The 20,701-nt window shown below is 39.9% G+C and overlaps 1 protein-coding gene across 1 annotated transcript; it reads left to right on the top strand.

Annotated features, from left to right (window-relative positions):
- The first annotated feature begins 4,203 nt into the window (after nt 1-4,203).
- Nucleotides 4,204-5,493, top strand: LOC114510120 (olfactory receptor 149-like). Its single transcript, XM_028528829.2, has one exon. The coding sequence runs from the start codon at nt 4,533-4,535 to the stop codon at nt 5,457-5,459; it is 927 nt and encodes a 308-aa protein (XP_028384630.1). The 5' UTR covers nt 4,204-4,532; the 3' UTR covers nt 5,460-5,493.
- Nucleotides 5,494-20,701: the final 15,208 nt, after the last annotated feature.

Raw genomic sequence — 20,701 nt, 5'->3', positions numbered from 1 at the left:
GTTTTCCTGGAGTGGAGTTCTGTGAGTTGTTTATACATTTTGGAGATCGAACACTTGTCTGAGTTATCATTGGCAAATATAATTTCCCATACAGTTGGTTGCCCTTTCATTTTGCTGATGTTTCTCTTTACATGTGCAGAAGCTTTCTTTCTATTTTGTTGAGGTCCCATTTGTTTATTCTTTCCTTTATGTCCCTTTTTCTAGGGGATATATTGCTGAAAATATTGTTCCATGGAATATCTGATATTTTTCTGCCTATATTCTCCCCTAGCACTTTTATGGGTCATGACTTATATTTATGTCTTTTATCTATCTTAAGTTTATTTTTCTGTGTAAATTGGTGGTCTAGTTTCATTTTTTTTTTTTGCATGTAGCTGCCCAGATCTTCCAACATCATTTGTTGGAGAGGCTATTTTTACTCCTTTTTACACTTCTGCCATCTTTGTTGTGTATTAAGTGACCACAGAGACATAGGTTTGCTTCTGGGCTCTCTTTTCTGTTCCATTGGTCTATATATCTGTTGTTATGCGAGTACCAGACTGTTTTGATTACAGTAGCCTTTTAATATACTTTGATATCAGGTATTGTGATCCCCCCTACTTTGCTCTTCTCCTTCAAAATTGCTGTGGTATTTGGGGTCGTATTTGGTTCCATGTAATTTTTGAAAGGTTTGTTCTATATCTGTGAAATATGTCATTGGTATTTTAATGATTGCATTCAATCTATTAGTTGCTTTGGGCAGTGTGGACACTTTGACAAAGTTAATTCTTCCACTCCTTGAACAGTAAATGATCATTGGCTCGTTTCCAGTGACAAAGAGCTAACTTCTTTACAAGGTTGCTTATTTCATTGTTTTCCATTTAGTTCTACATCTAAAAATTAAACACTTTGTGTCTACATTGAAAATAAATTTCAGGCCCTGGCTGGCATAGCTCAGTGGATTGAGCACGGGCTGGGAACCAAAGTGTCCCAGGTTCGATTCCCAGCCAGGGTACATTCCTGGGTTGCAGGCCATAACCCCCAGCAACCGCACATTGATGTCTGTCTGTCTGTCTGTCTGTCTCTCTCTCTCTCTCTCCCCCTCCCTCCCTTCCCTCTCTAAAAAAAATAAATAAATAAAATATTTTTTAAAAAAAATAATAAATAAATAAATAAATTTCTTTCTACCATGCCTGCCCATAGTTCCTAAGGCACCACATAGAATAGTGCTTATCAAGTTTCTACAAGCCCTTCAGGCATATCAAGACCATAATATGTCTCTGCCACTTTTTGAATCCAAAACCAAATCTCTGGAGTTTACAAGATAAAGCTTGAAAGCATTGGTTTGGAAATTAAAGTGTCTCAGTTTAGTCACTTTCAGGTTATGTCATTGTCAAGTTATCTAGTCTGTTTTTCAGCTTTTTTGTGAAATAATACTACCTACTTTATAAAATTTATTTTGGAGATTAAATGTAATAACTTTAAAATTTAGCAAAATACTTGGAACATGGTAAGTGCTTACAGCAGGGGTGTCAAACTCATTTTCACTGGGGCCATATCAGCTTCCTAATTGCCTTTAAAGGGCTGAATGTAATTTTAACTCATTAACAGTAAAGGAGTGGTTAAGTTACATTAATAGTTAAACTTATACAGTGCTGAATCAACTTGGCTATTTCAAGGCAACCACAAGGCCAATGTGGTCCATGTGAAAAGAAGTTTGACACCTCTGGCTCACAGTAAATAATTAACTAATTATTAAATATTTTGTCAATAATTTTCTTTTGAGATCACTTCACACCTCCTTAGCCCTATGAATGTGCCTAGTATGTGACTCCTTCTCTTTAAAAATGACTTCAGCGGCACATAATAAGAGCTGATCAGAATGAATACTTACTTACTGTTTAGGTTTCTGTCTTGAATAGTGATATTCATTAGAGATAGTTCTAGAGTCATATGGATATATAAATAATTTCAAAAGCAGTGAGACACATGCTATCACAAGTGAAGGCTTGAAGATATAAAACAACCCAAAAACCACCAAACCAAAGCAGGGGGTAGCAATACATGAGATGAAATGTTAGAATTGGACCTCCTTCTGCTATGCAAACTATCTTGGAGAGATATTTCCCACTTTACAGCACCCGTTTCTGATGATCTCATTGCTCTTGCTTTATAACTAGATGATAAATTAGTCTGACCAACTAATTGCTCCCTCAGAGCCATCAGTTAATCCAAAGCAGGGCTTAAAGGGTCCTGAAAAAGCATCCAAGGCAGCAATCCAGGGAGAGTGAGTGTGCCCAGGTCTCTGTTGAACAAACCCCAGGAGACTGAATTCTTTATAAGAAGGAGAATGGAGTTGCCTTTGGTGGAGCACTTTGGGCTCTGCTCAGAAACAGCTAACATCAGGTCTCATGACAGCCCCATGGAAAGCCTACCTGTGCTCTCAGTGGACTGTGTGAGTGTTGAAACTGCTGCCCATGTCTCACTGTGAGCCTCTTCTCCTCACATGTGAAAGGCCTCACACAGGGTCATTTCTGGTCCCTGTGGGCTTCTTTCCCTAAAACGGACTTAAAAATAAAATAGAATTGTGGAATGATACATTATCATGGTGTCTGATCCTAGGTGTTTGTCAAACAGGGAGAGGTCATCCAGATCTCACAGAAATGTGCATGGCTCAGAGATGATACTCAGGTTTGGCTAAAATGAGTCACAAGAAGCAAGTCGTCAGCAGCATTTCTCCCCCATAGTGTCACTGTTTCTCTCCTTGCCATCTCCACTCTTGTTCAGTTCGAGGGTGGTATGTGAGTCACTCATTTTGGTGTGGCCATTCTCTGTAGGTATGTTTTTAAGTGGTACTTGCCACAGTTAATGATTTGAATTCCCATGGTGAATGGGTCTCTATAACTTCAAAGCTCCTATATTGGAGTCAGCATTAAGGTATAGTGTCAAAGTTAAGGCATAAGCCTGCTGTCTGATCTTTTAAGCTAAATTAGATGCTAACTGGATGTGGTCTAAAGTCAGGACTGGAAATGACCAGCAAGAGGTAAAACAAGAATGCTTTCCCACCTCAGCATAAAATGATGATGTGACCTCATCTAGAAGGAGACAGTGCCTGAGAATGGAAGGGCTCTCTTCAAAAAGTAGAGGCCATATAGGACAATTCTCCTCATGGCTAAGGGCATGGGCAATGGTGCAAAAAAGGTTTGAGCCTTGGCTCTATTACATGCTTGCTTTGTAAATTTGGGCTACTTGTTTACTTTTTCGAAGTTTCAGGGTCCTGATCTGTAGATGCACATAGTAATGACAGGTTCTTCTTGTAGGATTATTTGAAAAATTAATCATAGTTTTAAAGTGTTAAGCTCAGTCCTCAGAACTCAGATATTCATTAAATGGAATGCATATGTAGGCATGCACTTATGTCTTATAGTGTTAGTGTTAGTATTACATTAGTGTTATTAATAGTGTTAGAATTAGCCTGCATTATCAGAGAAGGAGGTCTCTGTGTCTTCTGACACTATGTCCTGCTCTTGACTTATTTAACCTTCCGCATTAGAGGTGTTCTTTGCCTTTCTGCTATATGGGTCACTATATTTCTTTCTTCATCACAGTAACATGAATTTGTTGTTTTCCTTGCTGCCACATTATTAGTTTTTACTTTGTGTTTCCGAGTGGCCTCAAGTCCACTTAGAAAAGGTTGAAAAGAGCAGAAGAACCAGAGCAGCAGCTCCTGAGGGATTTGGGGATAGGAGGCCTCCCAAGTCCAGAAGGATGGAGTTTGAGAAGGATATGATCTAACCCAGCAATGTTGTTTAATGAGACATTTATTTGTAGATAGTTACATGGTACATTAAAGAAAGGTACTTAAAGAGATAAATTTCAGATACATAAAGGAAGGGAACACTTTCCATTGGGATTTATGTTTTTGCCAAACTTCGAACATTTCATAGACTTTACTGTGGTACTAGGGTGTCTTTAGGTGTTGTAGTTGTAGTTATGAAAACCATCATTATGGTTTTTATTCTGTAGATAATGGAACTATATCGATGAAAATGTGTAAATTACTTAACCTAGTGTGGCTAATAAGTGGCAAAGTCAGGACTTAAATTAACTGTTCTGATGTCTAATGTGATGTTTTTTTCCTCTTTTTCACAGAATAGTAAATAGTGTGAATTTGTTACTCAAAGATAATGTGAGAGTTCAAAGCATAAATATGTGTAAAGAAAGTAAATCCAGGAACTCAACAACTGTAGAAAGTTTTTTTTTACTTAACATAAGAGTGTTTTGAATATACTCTTAAATTTCTGATCTTGTCATTGAAGAAGATCACCTGCTTCCACAAAAGCATTTCTTCTAAGAGTTGGACAGAAACTCCCAAATTAGCATTTATTAGTAACTGATATTTTTATACAGATGTTGTCATTCATAAGTGGGCTGGTGGTGGCTTCTTACAAACACAGTCAAAGTCTTCAGCAGCAAAGAGGTTCATACTTCAATACTGGTGTTCAGACTTTGGTGTCTTGAGTCTTTTTGCAAGGTCTGACCTCATCAGAGCCATGATCAATTCCTCTGAGGTGAGCGAGTTTATCCTGCTGGGCATCCCGCAGACAGAGGACCTGGAGACTGAGCTCTTTGTCCTGTTTTTGTCCTTCTACATCTTCACCCTTGTGGGAAACCTGCTCATCCTACTGGCAATCGTCTCCTCCTCCCAACTTCACACACCCATGTACTTCTTCTTGTGTAAACTGTCTGTGTGTGACATATTCTTCCCTTCTGTGAGTTCCCCCAAGATGCTCTTCTACCTCTCAGGGCATAGCCGAGCCATCTCCTATGCAGGTTGTGCATCCCAGCTCTTCTTCTACCATTTCCTGGGCTGTACAGAGTGTTTCCTATGCACAGTGATGGCGTATGACCGCTTTGTTGCCATATGCCACCCTCTACGCTACAAGGTCATCATGAGCCACAGAGTGTGTGCCATCCTGGCCATGGGTACCTCATTTTTTGGCTGTGTTCAGGCCACCTTTCTGACCACTCTCACTTTTCAGTTGCCCTACTGTGGCCCCAATGAGGTGGACTATTTCTTCTGTGACATCCCCGTGATGCTGAAGCTGGCTTGTGCAGATACCTCAGCCCTGGAGATGGTGGGGTTCATCAGTGTGGGCCTCATATCCCTCAGCTGCTTTCTTCTCATCTGCACCTCCTACAGTCGCATTGTGTACTCTGTCCTGCAGATCCGCTCTGCAGAGGGCCGACGTCGTGCCTTCTCCACCTGCAGTGCCCACCTCACTGCTGTCCTACTGTTGTACATGCCAGTGGTGCTCATCTACTTGAGGCCAACCCCAAGTCCATGGCTGGATGCAACTGTTCAGGTCCTGAATAACCTGGTCACCCCCATGCTGAATCCCTTGATCTACAGCCTCAGGAATAAGGAGGTAAAATCCTCTCTGAGGAAAGTCCTGCATCAACTGGGTTTTCTTCCTTAACAGTCATAGAGAGAGAACAGTGATTTACACTTTAATTCCATTTTGGAACTTAAAAAATATTTTTATATGGTTATCAAATATTTTGTATTTGAGTGTGTAGGTGTTATTATTATTGTTTCCAGTTCACAATAGGGCGACTGAAACTCAAAGAGGTATACTGAATTGTTTAAGAATCCATAAGGAGTGATGAAAAAATGAAGGCCCTAATGCTGGTTTTCTGACGATGGGAACTGTGCTCCCTGGAGGTATCGTGTTGCTGATAAGGGAAGAAAGGGGTTTTCTACAGTAGGCAGGAGGACCTGAACCTTCTACTACTCAATCTTCATTTTCTTCAGCCACCTACACCCCCTTCTTCTTTTCTTTTTCCCCCTCATTCAGATTCTTCTTTATCTTGGCTGCTTTGATTATTTCATCAAATGCCTGAATTGCATAAACGTTCATTGTATTGGTCCAGAGGCTGTTGAAACATGGGTGAGGTGCATCCCCATAATTTTCAGTAGCACCCTAAAATGAAATTCTGTGAAGAGAAGGACTTGTAGCAGGGACTGGAGGCAGGTTACTTATGAATGAAGCAAAGATATTAGTGTGCCGTTGTCACTCACAATTCCTGTCTGTTGAGCTTTGACCTGGAAGCAGGTACTAGCTGTAGCAGTGCAGCAGGTGAGTGAGAATGTGGAAAGGGAAGCTCAGGAATCCATGGAGTAGTGTGTGTGGTCTGACACGTTAGGAAATCTGGATGTGGCTTTTCATTTCTCAATGTAGGCAGAGGATGATTCTGGGTTCAAGCTGTCAATGTTTGCTGTCTATGGTTTCTCTATTTTTTAAAATGTATTTGATATTCTTACCCATTCCTTGTTTTGTTTTGTTTTCTGAAATAAGCTAAGGAGAAAATAATGAGCTATTTCATTGCAGTGAGCTTTATATGACTGAATGCAGTGAGAATCCTAATTGCTCTTGGAACATATAGTCACTACTAAGTTTATTCTAACAGTGAAGTAGAGTGGGAGAGAAACTGAGAAGACAATGATGGAAAAGCAAGAGTCAGAGGTGGAGACCAGTTTGTGCTTCTCAGAATCAGAGATCAACCAAGGAATCTGCCAGACCAAGCCAGTATTGCATGTCTACTTCCAGCCACTCAGCTGAGCCAGCATATGCACCTGCAGTGGGGACACACTCTCCTGTCACTTCCCTTAAAGCCTAGGAGCCCTCTCTGTGCTGATTCTCCCTCATTTCCCAGGAAACAGGAGCTTACAGAAGAATGTGGAAATATACCTGAGATTATTTCAAATTTAGTACACCCCTGCTGAAGCTTCTCCAAGTCCACTTGAGAACACCTTCCCACTCCTCAATGTCCTGGAAGGAGCTGCTCAGATTGTCAGAACACAACAATATGTAAGAATGAAAGCTGTGATCCAATTCTCATCCTTTTTCACTCACACAGATGTCATTTGATGAATAACTTTGTGCTGGAGGTGGGAGGGGTAATAGAAAGGTGAAGAAAGCATGATCAGCAGAATGAGTCATAGTCTGCTGAGAAAATGAACAGATTTGCAACAAATATCCCATGATAAAGGTATGAAATGCAGCAGAAAACGTGGAGCACATTTTTCTGGGGTTGTGGAGGGACCTCAGAAAAGAGGTGTTGAGGGTTGAAGAGTTTTTTGTCTGTTTCCTCCCCATCCCCCATGAAGAATGGCTTTTACAGGGAGAAACGTTTTACAGGGAAAAGTGATGTACTTCTCAACCTTTTGGTTTTGGGCTGATGGGGATGAGACATAATGCCTTGGGTGGGCATCTCAACTATTTGTCATCTGGAAGAAAATGTTCTTGGGAAAAAAATGGGGCAGGTGTTAGGAAGGGTGGAGGAGAGCAATGAGGGACCAGTTGGGACAACTGTAGTAGAACAGTAATAAAATATTTAATAAAAATAAATAATTTGACTTGTTTTCAGAGTTCTTCCTTTCAGCTTGGAGCTTTGTTCTGAACTGGAGAAGTGCCCTGCACAGGAGGACTCTGTCTGTATCTCCTTAAACAAATGGACTTCTCTGCTTGTCCTAGGGTTTCTGAGAGATGCAGGAAGCTCTCCTGTCTGCAGGCGTGTCTAAGCTCTCTTTCTACCTAAGTAGGAACCCAGAATGTCAGGCCACACCTATAATTTGGAGCATCCGATTAGGTTTGATGGTGGAATGAGACCTTTCTGTGTACTACGTATAAAGGGACAATATCACAAGAATTTTGAAAACAGAACTTCAGGAGAAATAATCCCAAGTCAGGATGTTTAATCTACAGGGTTGAAACTCAGATAGCGGCTGAAGGCTCAGAGCTGGGGCAGAGAACATAAATATTGAAGCAGAGATTCAGAATGTGTTCTGAACAGAGTGAACTGCAACACTGGCATTTCCTGAGGCCCTGGATTATAACTTGGGCTAGGAGGGCCACCTAATACTGACCCAAGGCAGATCCCAATTTCTTTAAAAGGCTTCTCTGCTCCCTCCAGCACATCCTGCAACATGCCACTGTTGTCTCTCATCAGTTTCTTTCTGCTCCTCTCTATATTTGTTACGCAGCAAGTGGCATTGCTGAAGTTCACCCATGTATTGTGTTTTACCTACATTCCCCAGAGAGATATGCTAGGGTGAGTGCAGCTGACATCGAAACCTGAAAGTGTTGCCAAGCTAACGGCTGCTCACCTGCACTGCAGGGTTGTGGATAAATGTTTTCCAAGGAATGTTCACAGAAGCTGCCTGTTCTGTTCATTTCGTTCTCTCCCTGGCACCCTGCTGATTTGTTCCAAATCAAATTAATTGAGATAAAGAAATAACTAGTCAGAATTAATGTTTTAGTCACTTGGTTTGCATTTTTTGTTGAAGAAATTAACGCCTGTGATATTACAATAAAATATTGGTGAGAAATAGTCTATTATTTATCATTCCTTTATTTTATGTTTTACATACCCCATTTTACCTCAGTCCCCCATGCCCTATTTCAATGGAAATGACTTTAATTGATACATTATGTCCTAAAATACTCTTATGCCAATAATAAAATGACTCTCTCTACACTGTAATTTGTTTTACCTGATCTTTTATGTTTTCATCATTGAATCTGCATTGGTTTTTGAGTTCCTTGTGTTCCCTCCCAACTTTTCTGATGCCTCCACACTTCACATGGAGTTCTGTCCTCACGTCTTCTGTTGCAGGTTCTCTTCCTGTCTTAGATGCAGCATATAAAGGTCCCCACCTAGAAATGCACTGTTAGAATCCTGACCATACGCATACATGGTTATGGGATAATAAACAGATGATACAATGCCTTAGCAACTTAGTGTCTTATAAGTGAAACTAAATGATTAAATTAGAACTCTTGTGACTCTTCACCTTGAGTAGACAAGAACTCTGACAGGACCTTGCTCTCTGTTCACTAAGGTAGACCATGGCCAAGACCTGAGTTCCATGAAATTGCAGACTAAACTGGTATTAGGAAGATTGTCCCAGCTTTCATAGTGGAGGCTGATCTCCCTGGACTTTCTTCATAGTTTGCCTGTGGCTGAGAGTGACCTGTGTAGGGCTTGTTAGAAATACAGGCTTTCAGGCAACCACAAGAACTACTGTGTTAAAGTGTTCACTTTAACAAAGTCTCCAGGTAATGTATATGCATATCAGAGTTGAAGTGAAGACTTTTCATGAGATAGGCTGTATCTGAGTGTACCACATTGATAGGCCACACTGATGTAATGACAAGAGACAGTTTCCTAAGGACTATGAAATGTGTAAAACTACCCTCTGCCCACAAAAGATAGCCCTTTACATTTACTATCCAGAGCAAGTATTATTACATTGTTTGCCTCCTCTTTTCTAACCCTTCAGCTTCCAGACTGAGGTTAGGTTCAGGGATTTCTTCTTCTTTTTTAAAATATATTTTATTGATTATGCCATTACAGTTGTCCCATTTCCCCCCTTCACTCTTCTCCACCCTGCACACCCTCTCCCACCCACTTCCTCCCCCCTTAGTTCATGTCCATGTGTCATGCTAAGTTCTTCAGCTTCTACGTTTCTCACACTATTCTTACCCTCCCCCTGTCTATTTCCTACCTACAATCTATGCTACTTATTCTCTGTACCTTTTCCCCCTCTCTCCTCCTCCCACTCTCCTTTTGCTAACCCTCCATGTGATCTCCATTTCTATGATTCTATTCCTGTTCTAGTTGTTTGCTTAGTTTCTTTTGGTTTTGCTTTAGGTGTAGTTGTTAATAATTGTGAGTTTGCTATCCTTTTACTATACATGCTTTTTTTTTAATCTTCTTTTCTTAGATAAGTCCCTTTAACATTTCATAAAATAAGGGCTTGGTGATGGTGAACTCCTTTAACTTGACCTTGTCTGAGAAGCAATTTATCTGCCCTGCCATTCTAAATGAAAGCTTTACTGGATAGAGCAATCTTGGATGTAGGTCCTTGCCTTTCATGACTTGTAATACTTCTTTCCAGCCCCTTCTTGCCTGTGAGGTCTCTTTGGAGAAATCAGCTGACAGTCTGATGGGAACTCCTTTGTAGGTTATTGTCCCCTTATCTCTTGCCACTTCTAGGATTCTCTCGTTCATTTTTACCTTGGCTAATGTAATTATGATGTGCCTTGGTGTGTTTCTTCTTGGGTCCAACTTCTTTGGGACTCTCTGAGCTTCCTGGACCACCTGGAAGTTTATTTCCTTTGCCAGAATGGGGAAGTTCTCCTTTATTATTTGTTCAAATACGTTTTCAATCGGTTGTTGTACCTATTCCCCTTCTGGTACCCCTATAATCTGGATGTTGGAATGTTTAAAGATGTCCTGGAGGTTCCTAAGCTTCTCCTCGTTTTTTTTTTTTTTTTTTTTTTTTTTGAATTCTTATTTCTCCATTCTTTTCTGTTTGGTTGTTTCTTTCTTCCTTCTGGTCCACTCTACTGCTTTGAGTCCCAGTTTCCTTCCCGTCACTATTAGTTCCCTGTGCATTTTCCTTCATTTGTTTTATGGTAACCTGCATTTGTTCATCTAATTTGTGACCAAAATCAGCCAATTCTGTGAGCTTCCTGATCACCAGTGTTTTGAACTGTGCATCTGATAGGTTAGCTATCTCTTGGCTGCTCAAAAGGATGACTTTTGGGGCACTGATTTGTTCTTCTGTTTGAGCCATTCCTTTCTCTCTCTCTCTCTCTCTCTCTTTTTTTTTTTTTTTTTGGTCCGGTCGCTCCTGTTACGGTAAGGGGCGGAGCCTTAGGTGTTCACCTGGGCAGGGCACCCCAGTCGCTAGATTGTGACGTCATATGTGAGGGCAGGGTGGAGAGGGAACTGTGGCGGTAGCTCCGTTCTCCGTGGGACCTCTGTCCTCTGTCCCTTCTCTGGGATCCTTGGTTGCATGCTCTGCCCTGCTCCACAGTCACCGCCTCACTGGGTCTGCCAGCTGCCGCTTGCGTACTCAGTGTCCACCCGCTGCGATCTTGTGTGCCCCAGATGCCTTAGGTGTTCCTGATTGCCTTATGCGCCCAATTCTCCCCGTTCTCCGCACTGAGCTGTGTGACCCGCGCCCAGCTGCTTGTCTCCGCCCCTCCTCCCAGTCTGGATAAATGGGTCTATTTCAACTTCTTGGCTGTCCGACTTCCATTCAGATAAATTTTCTGTCAGTTCTGGGTGTTATTCTACCTCTAAATTGTTGTTGTTCCAATCTTGGTTGTGCGTGAAAGTACAGTGCGTCCACCTATGCCTCCATCTTGCCAGAACTCCCAGGTTCAGGGATTTCTAATCCAAAAAACAAACAAAACAACAACAACAACAACAAAAACAGCAAGAACAGTCTTGATTCTGTCTTCTACGTAATATAGAAATCAGTGACATTTAAAAAAATAGATTTTATTTATTAGAGGGAAGGGATGGGAAGGAGAAAGAGAAAGAGAAAAGAGAAACATCAATGTGTGGTTGCCCGTTGCACACCCCCAATTGGGGACCTGGCCTACAACCCCCCAAGCATGTGCCCTGGCTGGGAATCCAACTAGCACCCCTTTGGTTCACAGGCCCACACTCAGTCCACTGAACTACACCAGCCAGAGCTCAGCTACAGTTTTAGAATTACATAGTTTTAGTTTTGCATTTGAGCTCTTATGTTATAAAATCTACCGATTGTACATTCCTCAAGTGTAAACAAGTGTCAGGCTTCATAATCAACAGACACATTTATTGAAGGCCACCTTCAGGGCTTGGTGCTTCACGTGTTAAGAACATATGAAGCAACACCTGTGCTTTCAGAAACTTCGTAATCATTTGGAGAAGGAACCCAAGAGAGAAGCTGTTTTGTGTCTCCCATCAACAGTCCTCACCCTGCAGTTGATTTCTGGCTTCCTCAGGCTTTGCTACTAGGATAACATCAGACATCATTGCTTCAGGGTCATCCTGCCCAGACTGAGCCCCATGCTCCAGTTCAGGGTTCCATGTATTACATACATGTGTGAATGAAACCCATTGCCTGTTTTCTCCAATTCCAACCCAGCCACAGTGTGAATCACGTAGTAGGTGCTGTTCCTCTCCCAAGTTGCAGCCCTTGCTTCCTTACAAACAGTCTATCTGTTTGAAGATTCTGATTGTCCAGACAAAAATAAAGAAAAAAGCCCATGCAGGGAGTTAACTCTATATTCTGTTTTTCGTTTTGTTCTGTCAGGTTTTGGCTCAGTATTTTGATGTTCTGATGTTAAGAATATACAAATTTAAAATTCTGGTATCTTCTTAGAGAATTTGACACTTTTATTGTTATGTAATACTCACATTAACCCTGATGATTTTCTTCGTTCTGAAATTGGGTTTGTCTAAAATGAATATAGCCACTCTAGCTTTCTTTGATTAGCATTAGCAAGGTATGTATTTCTCCACCCATTTAGACTTTTTAATTTTTAAATACTTTAATCATAATTGACATACAGTGTTATATTAGTTTCAGGTGTACAACAGAGTGATTAGACATTGATACCATTTATGAAGTGAACATCCTGATAAAACGAGTATTCACCTGACACCACATATAGATATTAAAATTCCAGTGACTGTATTCCCCATGCTGTACCTTACAGCCCCACGACTATTCTGTAACTGCCACATTGTACTGCTTAATCTCTCCACCTTTTCCCCTCATCCCACACCAGCCCTTTTATCTGGCAGCCATCAAAATATTCTCTGTATCTATGAGTCTTTTATAGATCTGGTGGTTTGGCTTTTTCATTTATTTATTTATTTATATATTTTATTGTTGTTCAAGTACAGTTTTCTGCCTGCCCCCCACTGTTGCACCACCACCCAGGCCCTCCCCACCTCCTTCCCCTATTTTTACCCCCCTTGTTATTCCATGTGTCCTTCATAACTTTTCTCATAAACCTTTAAACCTATCCCCCAATTATCCCCTCCCCTCTCCTTTCTGGTCACTGTCAGCCTGTTCTCAATTTCAATGTCTTTGGTTATATTTTGTTTGCTTGTTTGTTTTGTTGATTAGGTTCCAGTGAAAAATGAGATCATATGATATTTGTTCCTCACCACCTGGCTTATTTCACTCAGCATAATGGTGTCCAGTTCCATCCATGCTGTCACAAAGGGTATAAGCTTCTTCTTTCTCTCTGCTGCATAGTATTCCATTGAGTAAACGTACTATGGTTTTTTGATCCACTCATTTGCTGATGGGCACTTAGGTTGCTTCCAGCACTTGGCTATTGTAAATTGTGCTGCTATGAACATTGGGGTGCATAGGTTTTTTTGGATTGGGGTTTCAGGGTTCTTAGGATATAATCCCAGCAATGGAATTGCTGGGTCAAAAGGCAGTTCCATTTTTAGTTTTCTGAGGAAATTCCATACTGTTTTCCACAGTGGCTGCACCAGTCTGCATTCCCACCAACAATGCACTAGGGTTCCCTTTTCTCCACATCCTCTCCAACACTTGTTTGTTGATTCTTTTATGTTGACCATTGTGAACGATGTGAGGTGGTATCTCATTGTGGTTTTGACTTGCATCTCTCTGATGGCTAGACATACTGAGCATCTTTTCCCATGTCTCTGGACTCTGTGTATGTCCTCTTTGGTGAAGCGTCTGTTCACGTCCTTTGCCCATTTTTTAATTGGGTGCTTGTCTTCATAGAGTGGAATCATGTGAGGGTTGGAGATCAAACCCTTGTGCAACGTATCATTGGCAAATATGTTTTCCCATATGGTTGGTTTTCTTTTCATTTTAATGCTGTTTTCTTTAGGGGTGCAGAAGCTTTTTATTTTGATTAGGTTCCTTTTGTTTATTCTTTCCTTTATGTTCCTTGCTCTAGAGGACATATTGATGAAAATATTGCTCCGTGGAATAACTGAGATGTTCCTGCCCATATCCTCCTCTAAGACTTTTATGGTGTCATGACTTATATTTAAGTCTTTTATCCACTTAGAATTTATTTTTGTGTATGGTGTAAGATGGTGATCAAGTTTCATTTTTTTGTATGCAGATGTCCTGTTCTCCCAACATTATTTGTTAAAGAGGCTAATTTGCTCCATTTTATGCTTGTGCCCCCATTGTGGATTATTAATTAAGTGTAGAGACTTGGGTTTATTTCTGGGGTGTCTAATCTGTTCCATTGGTCCATGTGTCTGTTCTTATGCCATTACCTGGCTGTTTTTATTACAGTGGCCTTGTAATACAGTTTGTTATTAGGTATTGTGATCTCCTTACTTTGCCCTTCCTTCTGAATGGTTTGGCCTTTTAAGAGTTTTTTAGATCTCACAAATAAGTGAACTCATCTGGCATTTGTCTTCCTGTTTCTGATTTATTTCACTGAGCATAATACCCTCTTGCTGCACCCATGTTGTCGCACACAGCAAGTTTCATTCTTGTCTGTGGCTGAATAATATTCTGTTGTATAGATGCACCATGACTGACCTAGGCAGGGCTGGGAGGAGTGGAACTAGAAAATGGCACTGTGGGAAGCTGCTGGCAGAGCCTACCCAGGAAAAACAAATGAAGATTAGGGTCTGGGTTTGGCCTATCTGGCATAACAGATAACTTTAAATTCAGCCTGCACCCAGCAACCAGCTCTAGGCAATCAAACTCTGACACCCTTCACAGGATTTTGTGTTTAAAAACCCTGACCTAATAGCAATTGTTCAAGTCCCAGCCTCCTTTGGTTTGCCCCACTTTCCTTCTTTTTTAAAAAATGTAAATTATTTTATTGTTGTTCAATTACAATTGTCTGTATTCTCTCCCCTCCTGTCCCCCCAACCCTCTTCATAACCACCTCCCTCCCTTGCTTCCACCCTCCCCCTTGGTTTTCTCTATGAGTCCTTTATAGTAGTTCCTGAAAACCCTTCTCCCCACTGTCTTCTCCCTGATCCCCTCTGGCTATTGTTAGATTGTTTTTAATTTTAATGATCCATATTGAAATTAATCTGGTTATATTTTTATCCGGTTATATTTTATTTGGTTATATCATTTATCTGGTTATATTTTGCTTTGCTTTTTTCTTTTGTTGATTATGTTCCAGTTAAAAGTGAGATCATATGGTATTTGTTCCTCACCACCTGGCTTTTTTCACTCAGCATAATGTTGTCCATTTCCATCCATGCTGTTAGAAAGGGTATAAACTCCTTCTTTCTCTCTGCTGCATAGTATTTCATTGAGTAAATGTACCATGGTTTTTTGATCCACTCATTTAGTGATGGGCACTTAAGTTGCTTTCAGTACTTGGCTAATGTAAATTGTGCTGCTATGAACAATGGGGTGCATAGGTTCTTTTGGATTGGTGTTTCAGGATTCTTAGGGTATAATCTCAGCAGTGAAATTGCTGGGTCAAAGGCAGTTCCATTTTTTGTTTTCTGAGGGATTTCCATACTGTTTTCCACAGTGGCTGCACCAGTCTGCAATACCACCAACAGTGCATTAGGGTTTCATTTTATCCACATCCTCTGCAACACTCCTTTGTTGATCTGTTTACATTTGCCATTCTAACCTGGGTGAAGCCACTTTCCCTCTCATTTCCCACTAATAAACCCTGTTTTTCTTGGCTCATGTCCTGCGTGCAGTTTCTTGAGGGACTCTGACCTAACATGCCACATCTTTATCCATTTATCTTTTAAAATGTATTTTATTGGAGTGACATTGGTTAATAAATTTATATATGTTTAAGCATTGGATTCTATATTACGTCATTTGTACACTATGTTTCATGTTCACCATCCCAAGGCAAGGCTACACTTAGGTTGGTCCAGTGTCTTGGCCTTTGTAAACAATGCTGTAGTGAATATGCATATGTATTTCTCTTTTTGTTCTAGTGTTTTGGGTTTCTTCAGATAAATACCGAGAAGTGGAATTGCTAGGTCTTTTTTTGTCTCTTGTTATAGCCTTTGATTCATTTCTTTATTTTTTTTATTGCTACTATTCCTTTTTATTTTAATAGACTTTTAAAAAAAGATTTTATTTATTTATTTTTTAGAGAGGGAAGGGAGGGAGAGAGAGAGAGAGAGAAACATCAATGTGTGGTTGCTGAGAGTCATGGCCTGCAACCCAGGCATGTACCCTGACTGGGAATTGAACCTGCAACACTTTGGTTTGCACCCCACGCTCAATCCACTGAGCTATGCCAGCCAGGGCTTAATAGGCTTTTTAACAAATATTTTATTATTCATGCAATTACAGTTGTCCCAGTTTAACCCTGCTATTTGCAATCAAAAAGTTTTGCTAAATAATTAATTGAAAACCCCGGGGTGGCTAGGATATGCCAGTGACTGACTTCAATTCCTGAAGTAGACAAAAGGACCTTTAATAAGACAGACTATTTTCTCTGAATAAAACAAAAACGATTCACATGTAAGGCAAATTTTTCTACAAGTATACCATAGGAAAACTGCTCTGAATTTTGTGTGACTGGTTTTTTATGAAACAGGACATGAGCTGAAGAAGTCACTCTCCTTCTCTCTCTTTCTCTTTCTGTCCCTTCCTCTATCTCCCTTTCTCTCTCCCTCCTTTCCATAGTTTAAGGCCATAATCTCCTCAGGGAATATAAGACAAACACAGTAATGACTGTAAGGCTGTACCTAACATTCCTCCAAGTCTCTGAAATAAATCTATTAATAATTCTGCTTTCATAAAGGGCTGGCCGTTTCCAGTCACTTGGAAAAGAGCAATAATGCACTGGAAAGAGAGTTTAGCTTGGCCTGAGCCAATCTACAATCTAACTTTAGAAAAGTGACAGTGGCTTGTGTTCATTGTCCCTTATTCATGAAATGGGGTTAAATAGAGCCATCCTGTATATTTCTTAAGAAAATTAATTAAAACAATATAAAAGTACATTGGAAAACTTGAGCAACCACCACTGTAAGGTGATCTTAATTATGAATGAGTATCTGAAAATCAGAATTATTTATAACCTTATTTTTTTTTACTCAAAGGAAGGAATCATATTATCCTGGATTTATACAGCTCTACCTTTAACCAACTCTACTACTTCAGTTAAGTTGTTTAAATTCTTTGAGACTGACTGTTCTACTAGAGATGGGAAAAATAATACTATATGCTTAATATATTTCTGGTAAGAATTGGAAAACACAACACGTATAAAGCTCTCAGAACAATTCTGGTACACAGCAAATGCACAATGAATGTTAGCTGTTATTATAACTGGGATCTATTCACTGGACTTCTCAACAGGCTACTTCCATTTTGTGAGGCCATGCCTTGGTAGTGTCCTGATTCCCTCTGTAACATATGACCTGTGTCCCATTCTTTCTTTTTCCTTCCATTCTTCCTTTTTCCCTTCCTCCTTCCCTTCCTCTTTCTTTCTGTTTGGTTTGGAGAAGAATGTACTCTTTTTTGAAATTTTATTTTTCAATTACAGTTTACATTCACAATGATTTTGTTTTAGTTTCAGTTGTATGGCATTGTGGCTAGACAATCATATATTTTACAAAGTGGTTCCCCACCGATATTTCACATACCCACCTGGCATTATAAGTAGTTATTACAATAGTATTGACTATATTCCCTATGCTGTACTTTATATCCCTGGGACTCTTTGATGACTACCAATTTCTAGTTTTCAATCCCTTCACCTTTATCACAGCCTCCCTCACCCCCTTTCCCCTGGCAAAAATTAGTCTGTTTTCTGTAGGTATGAGTCTGTTATTATTTTTTTGTTAATTAATTTTGCTCTTTAGATTTCACATACAAATAAAATGATACAGTATTTGTTTTTCCCTGTCTGACTAATTTCACTTAGCATAATACTCTCCAGGTCCATCCATGCTTTCAAATGGTGAGGTTTCATTCTTTTTGATGGCTAGGTAATATTTCACTCTATATTTATGCCACCAGAATTTTATCCACTTGTCTATTGATGGGCACTTGTGTTGCTTCCATAGCTTGGCTGTTTTAAATAATACTGCAATAAACATAGGGGTGCATGTATTCTCTCAAATCAGTATTTCGATTTCTTCAAATATCTATACCCAACGGTGAAATCCCTGGGTCATAAGGAAGTTCCATTTTTATGTGTTTGAGGACTGTCTATACTGTTTTCCAAAGACACTGCATCAATCTCCACTCCCACCACCAGTGCACAAGGGTTCTCTTTCTCCACAACCTTGTCAACTTTGTTTGTTTGTTGTTTTATTGGTGATAGCCATTCTAACAGGGGTATCTGATTGTGGTTTTGAATTTTACTTCTCTGATGAGTAGTGACGTTGAGATCTTTGAATCTGTCTATTTGCCATGTATATGTGTTCTTTGGAGAAGTGTCTATTTACATCCTTTGTCCATTTTTTAGTTGGATTGTTTGTTTTATTGGCATTGAGTTATATGAGTTCTTCATAAATTTTGGATATTAACCCCTTATTAGATGGCTCACTGACATATGTTCTGTCATTCAGTAGTTTGTCCTTTTGTTTTGTTGATATTTTAGTTTTGCTGTGAAAAACTTTTTAGTTTCATGTAATCCCATTTGTTTACTATTGTCTTTTGTTTTCCTTGCCTGAGGAGATATATTAGAAAAAATATTGCCAAGAGTAATGGCTGAGCATTTACTTCCTATTTTCTTATAGATTTTGATTGTCTCAAGCCTTACATTTAAGTCTTTCATCTATTTTCAGTTTATTCTTGTATAGGGTATATGAAGGTTGTCTAGTTTTACTTGTTTTCATGTTTCTGTTCTATTTTCCACCACCATATTGAAGAGACTGTTTTTATCCCATTGTGTAATCTTTCATTCTTTGACAAATATGAGTTAAACATATGTATGGGAGCTTATCTTGAGTATCTATATTCTCTTTTTTAAGTGTATTTTATTGAATATGCTATTACAGTTGTCCCACTTTTTTCTCCCCTTTATGCACCTATGCCCTGCAGCCCCCAACCCTCCAGCATTCCCACTCTCCTTAGTTCATGTCCACGGGTTGTACATATAAGTTATTTGGCTTCTCCATTTCCTATACTATACTTAACCTCCCCATCTATTTTGTGCCTACCTATTAGGCTTGTTATTCACTGTATGTCCCCCCCAATCTACCCTTCTCCCTCCCCACTGAGAAACTTCCATGTGATCTCCATTTCTGTGATTCTATTCCTATTCTAGTTTTTCCCTTAATTCATTTTTTAAGGGAGTCTTAAAAAACAAAGTTTCTTCTGTTTGGTTGTTGATACTTGTGAGTTTGTTGTCATTTTGTGTTCATAGTTTTTGATCTTCTATTTCTTAGGTAAGTCCCTTTATGATTTCATATAATAAAGGCTGGGTGAGAATGAATTCCTTTAACTTGACCTTGTCTGGGAAGCACTTTATCTGTCCTCCCATTCTAAATGATAGGTTTGCTGGATAGAGTAATCTTGGATGTAGGTCCTTGTGTTTCATGACTTTGAATAATTCTTTCCAGCCCCTCCTTGCCTGCAAGATTTCTTTCATGAAATAAGCTGGTAGTCTTATGGGAACTCACTTGTAGGCAACTGTCTCCTTTTCTCTTGCTGCTTTTAAGATTCTCTCCTTATGTTTAAACTTGGGTCACTTAATGATGACATGCCTTGGTGTGTTCCTCCTTGGGTCCAACTTCTTTGGTACTCTCTGAGCTTCCTGGACTTCCTGGAAGTCTGTTTCCTTTGCCATATTGGGGAAGTCTTCCATCATTACTTGTTCAAATAAGTTTTCCATTTCTTGCTCTTGTGCTTCTCCTTCTGGCACCCCTATAATTTGGATATTGGAGTGCTTAAAGTTGCCCCAGATGTTCCTAAGCCTCTCCTCATTATTAAAAAATACTTGTTCCTTCATTCTGTTCTGGTTGGATGTTTATTTTTTTCTCTTGTTCCAAATTGTTGATCTAAGTCCCAGTTCCTTCCCTTCTCTTCCCTGTTTGTTCCCTGTATATTTTGCTTTATTTCACTTTGTGTAGCCTTCATTTCTTCCTTCATTTTGCAAGTGAGCTCAATGAATTCTGTGAGCATCCTTATTACCAGTGTTTTGAACTCTGCATCAGATAGGTCATCTATCTCCTTGTTGCTTAGCTCTTTATCTGGAGTTTTGATTGGTTCTTTCTACTGGGCCATATTTGTTTGTCTCAGCCCACCTGTTATCTCATAAGTGGGAGGAGCCTTATGTACTCACCAGAGAGAGGCAACCCATGTCTCTGAGTCTTGCTGCTGTCTGTGGGGAAGGGGTCACTCAGGGAACAATGCTGCTCACTCACTCTTCTATAGCCCCACTTTCCAAGGAACTCTCCTGTGAGACTGGGAGTTTATCCCACTGTCGCAAATGCCACAGTATTTTGCAGCTAGAGAGTTTGAGTCTTTAGTTTCCTGTTCACCCTCCTTGCCTGTGTGGTCTGCCACCTTTCTGCATGTCCTCTCCACTCAGCTTCCCATCTCCATCCCTCATACTGGACTAGTTGAGTGTTTCTTTAACTCCTTGGTTGTCGGAGCTCAATGCAGTTTGATTTTCTGACACTTCTGATTGTTTATTGTTTTTAAGTTGACCGTTATCCTTCTCTTGGTTGTGTGAAGAAGTGAAGCATTTCTACCTACACCTCCATCTTGGATGGAACTTCTGTGAATCTACATTCTGTTCCATTATTCTATATGTCTGGGGTTTTTTTAATGCCAGTACTTGTTGTTTTGATTACTATAAACTTGTAGTGCAGTTTGATACCTGGGGGTGATTTCTGTAAGTTTCTTCTGCTTTCTCAGTATTGTTGAGACTGTTCCTGGTCTTTTGTGCTTTTAAATATATTTTTG

This window comes from Phyllostomus discolor, chromosome 13 (genome assembly GCF_004126475.2).
Source record: "Phyllostomus discolor isolate MPI-MPIP mPhyDis1 chromosome 13, mPhyDis1.pri.v3, whole genome shotgun sequence".
In the NCBI taxonomy this organism is placed as follows: domain Eukaryota; kingdom Metazoa; phylum Chordata; class Mammalia; order Chiroptera; family Phyllostomidae; genus Phyllostomus; species Phyllostomus discolor.
The sequence above is the reverse complement of the archived record's forward strand: the minus strand, read 5'-3'. Positions and strand labels throughout refer to the sequence as shown.

Bases quoted from the DNA above. Each gene is read 5' to 3' on its own strand.
- LOC114510120 (XM_028528829.2), top strand. From the start codon at position 4,533: ATGATCAATTCCTCTGAGGTGAGCGAGTTTATCCTGCTGGGCATCCCG.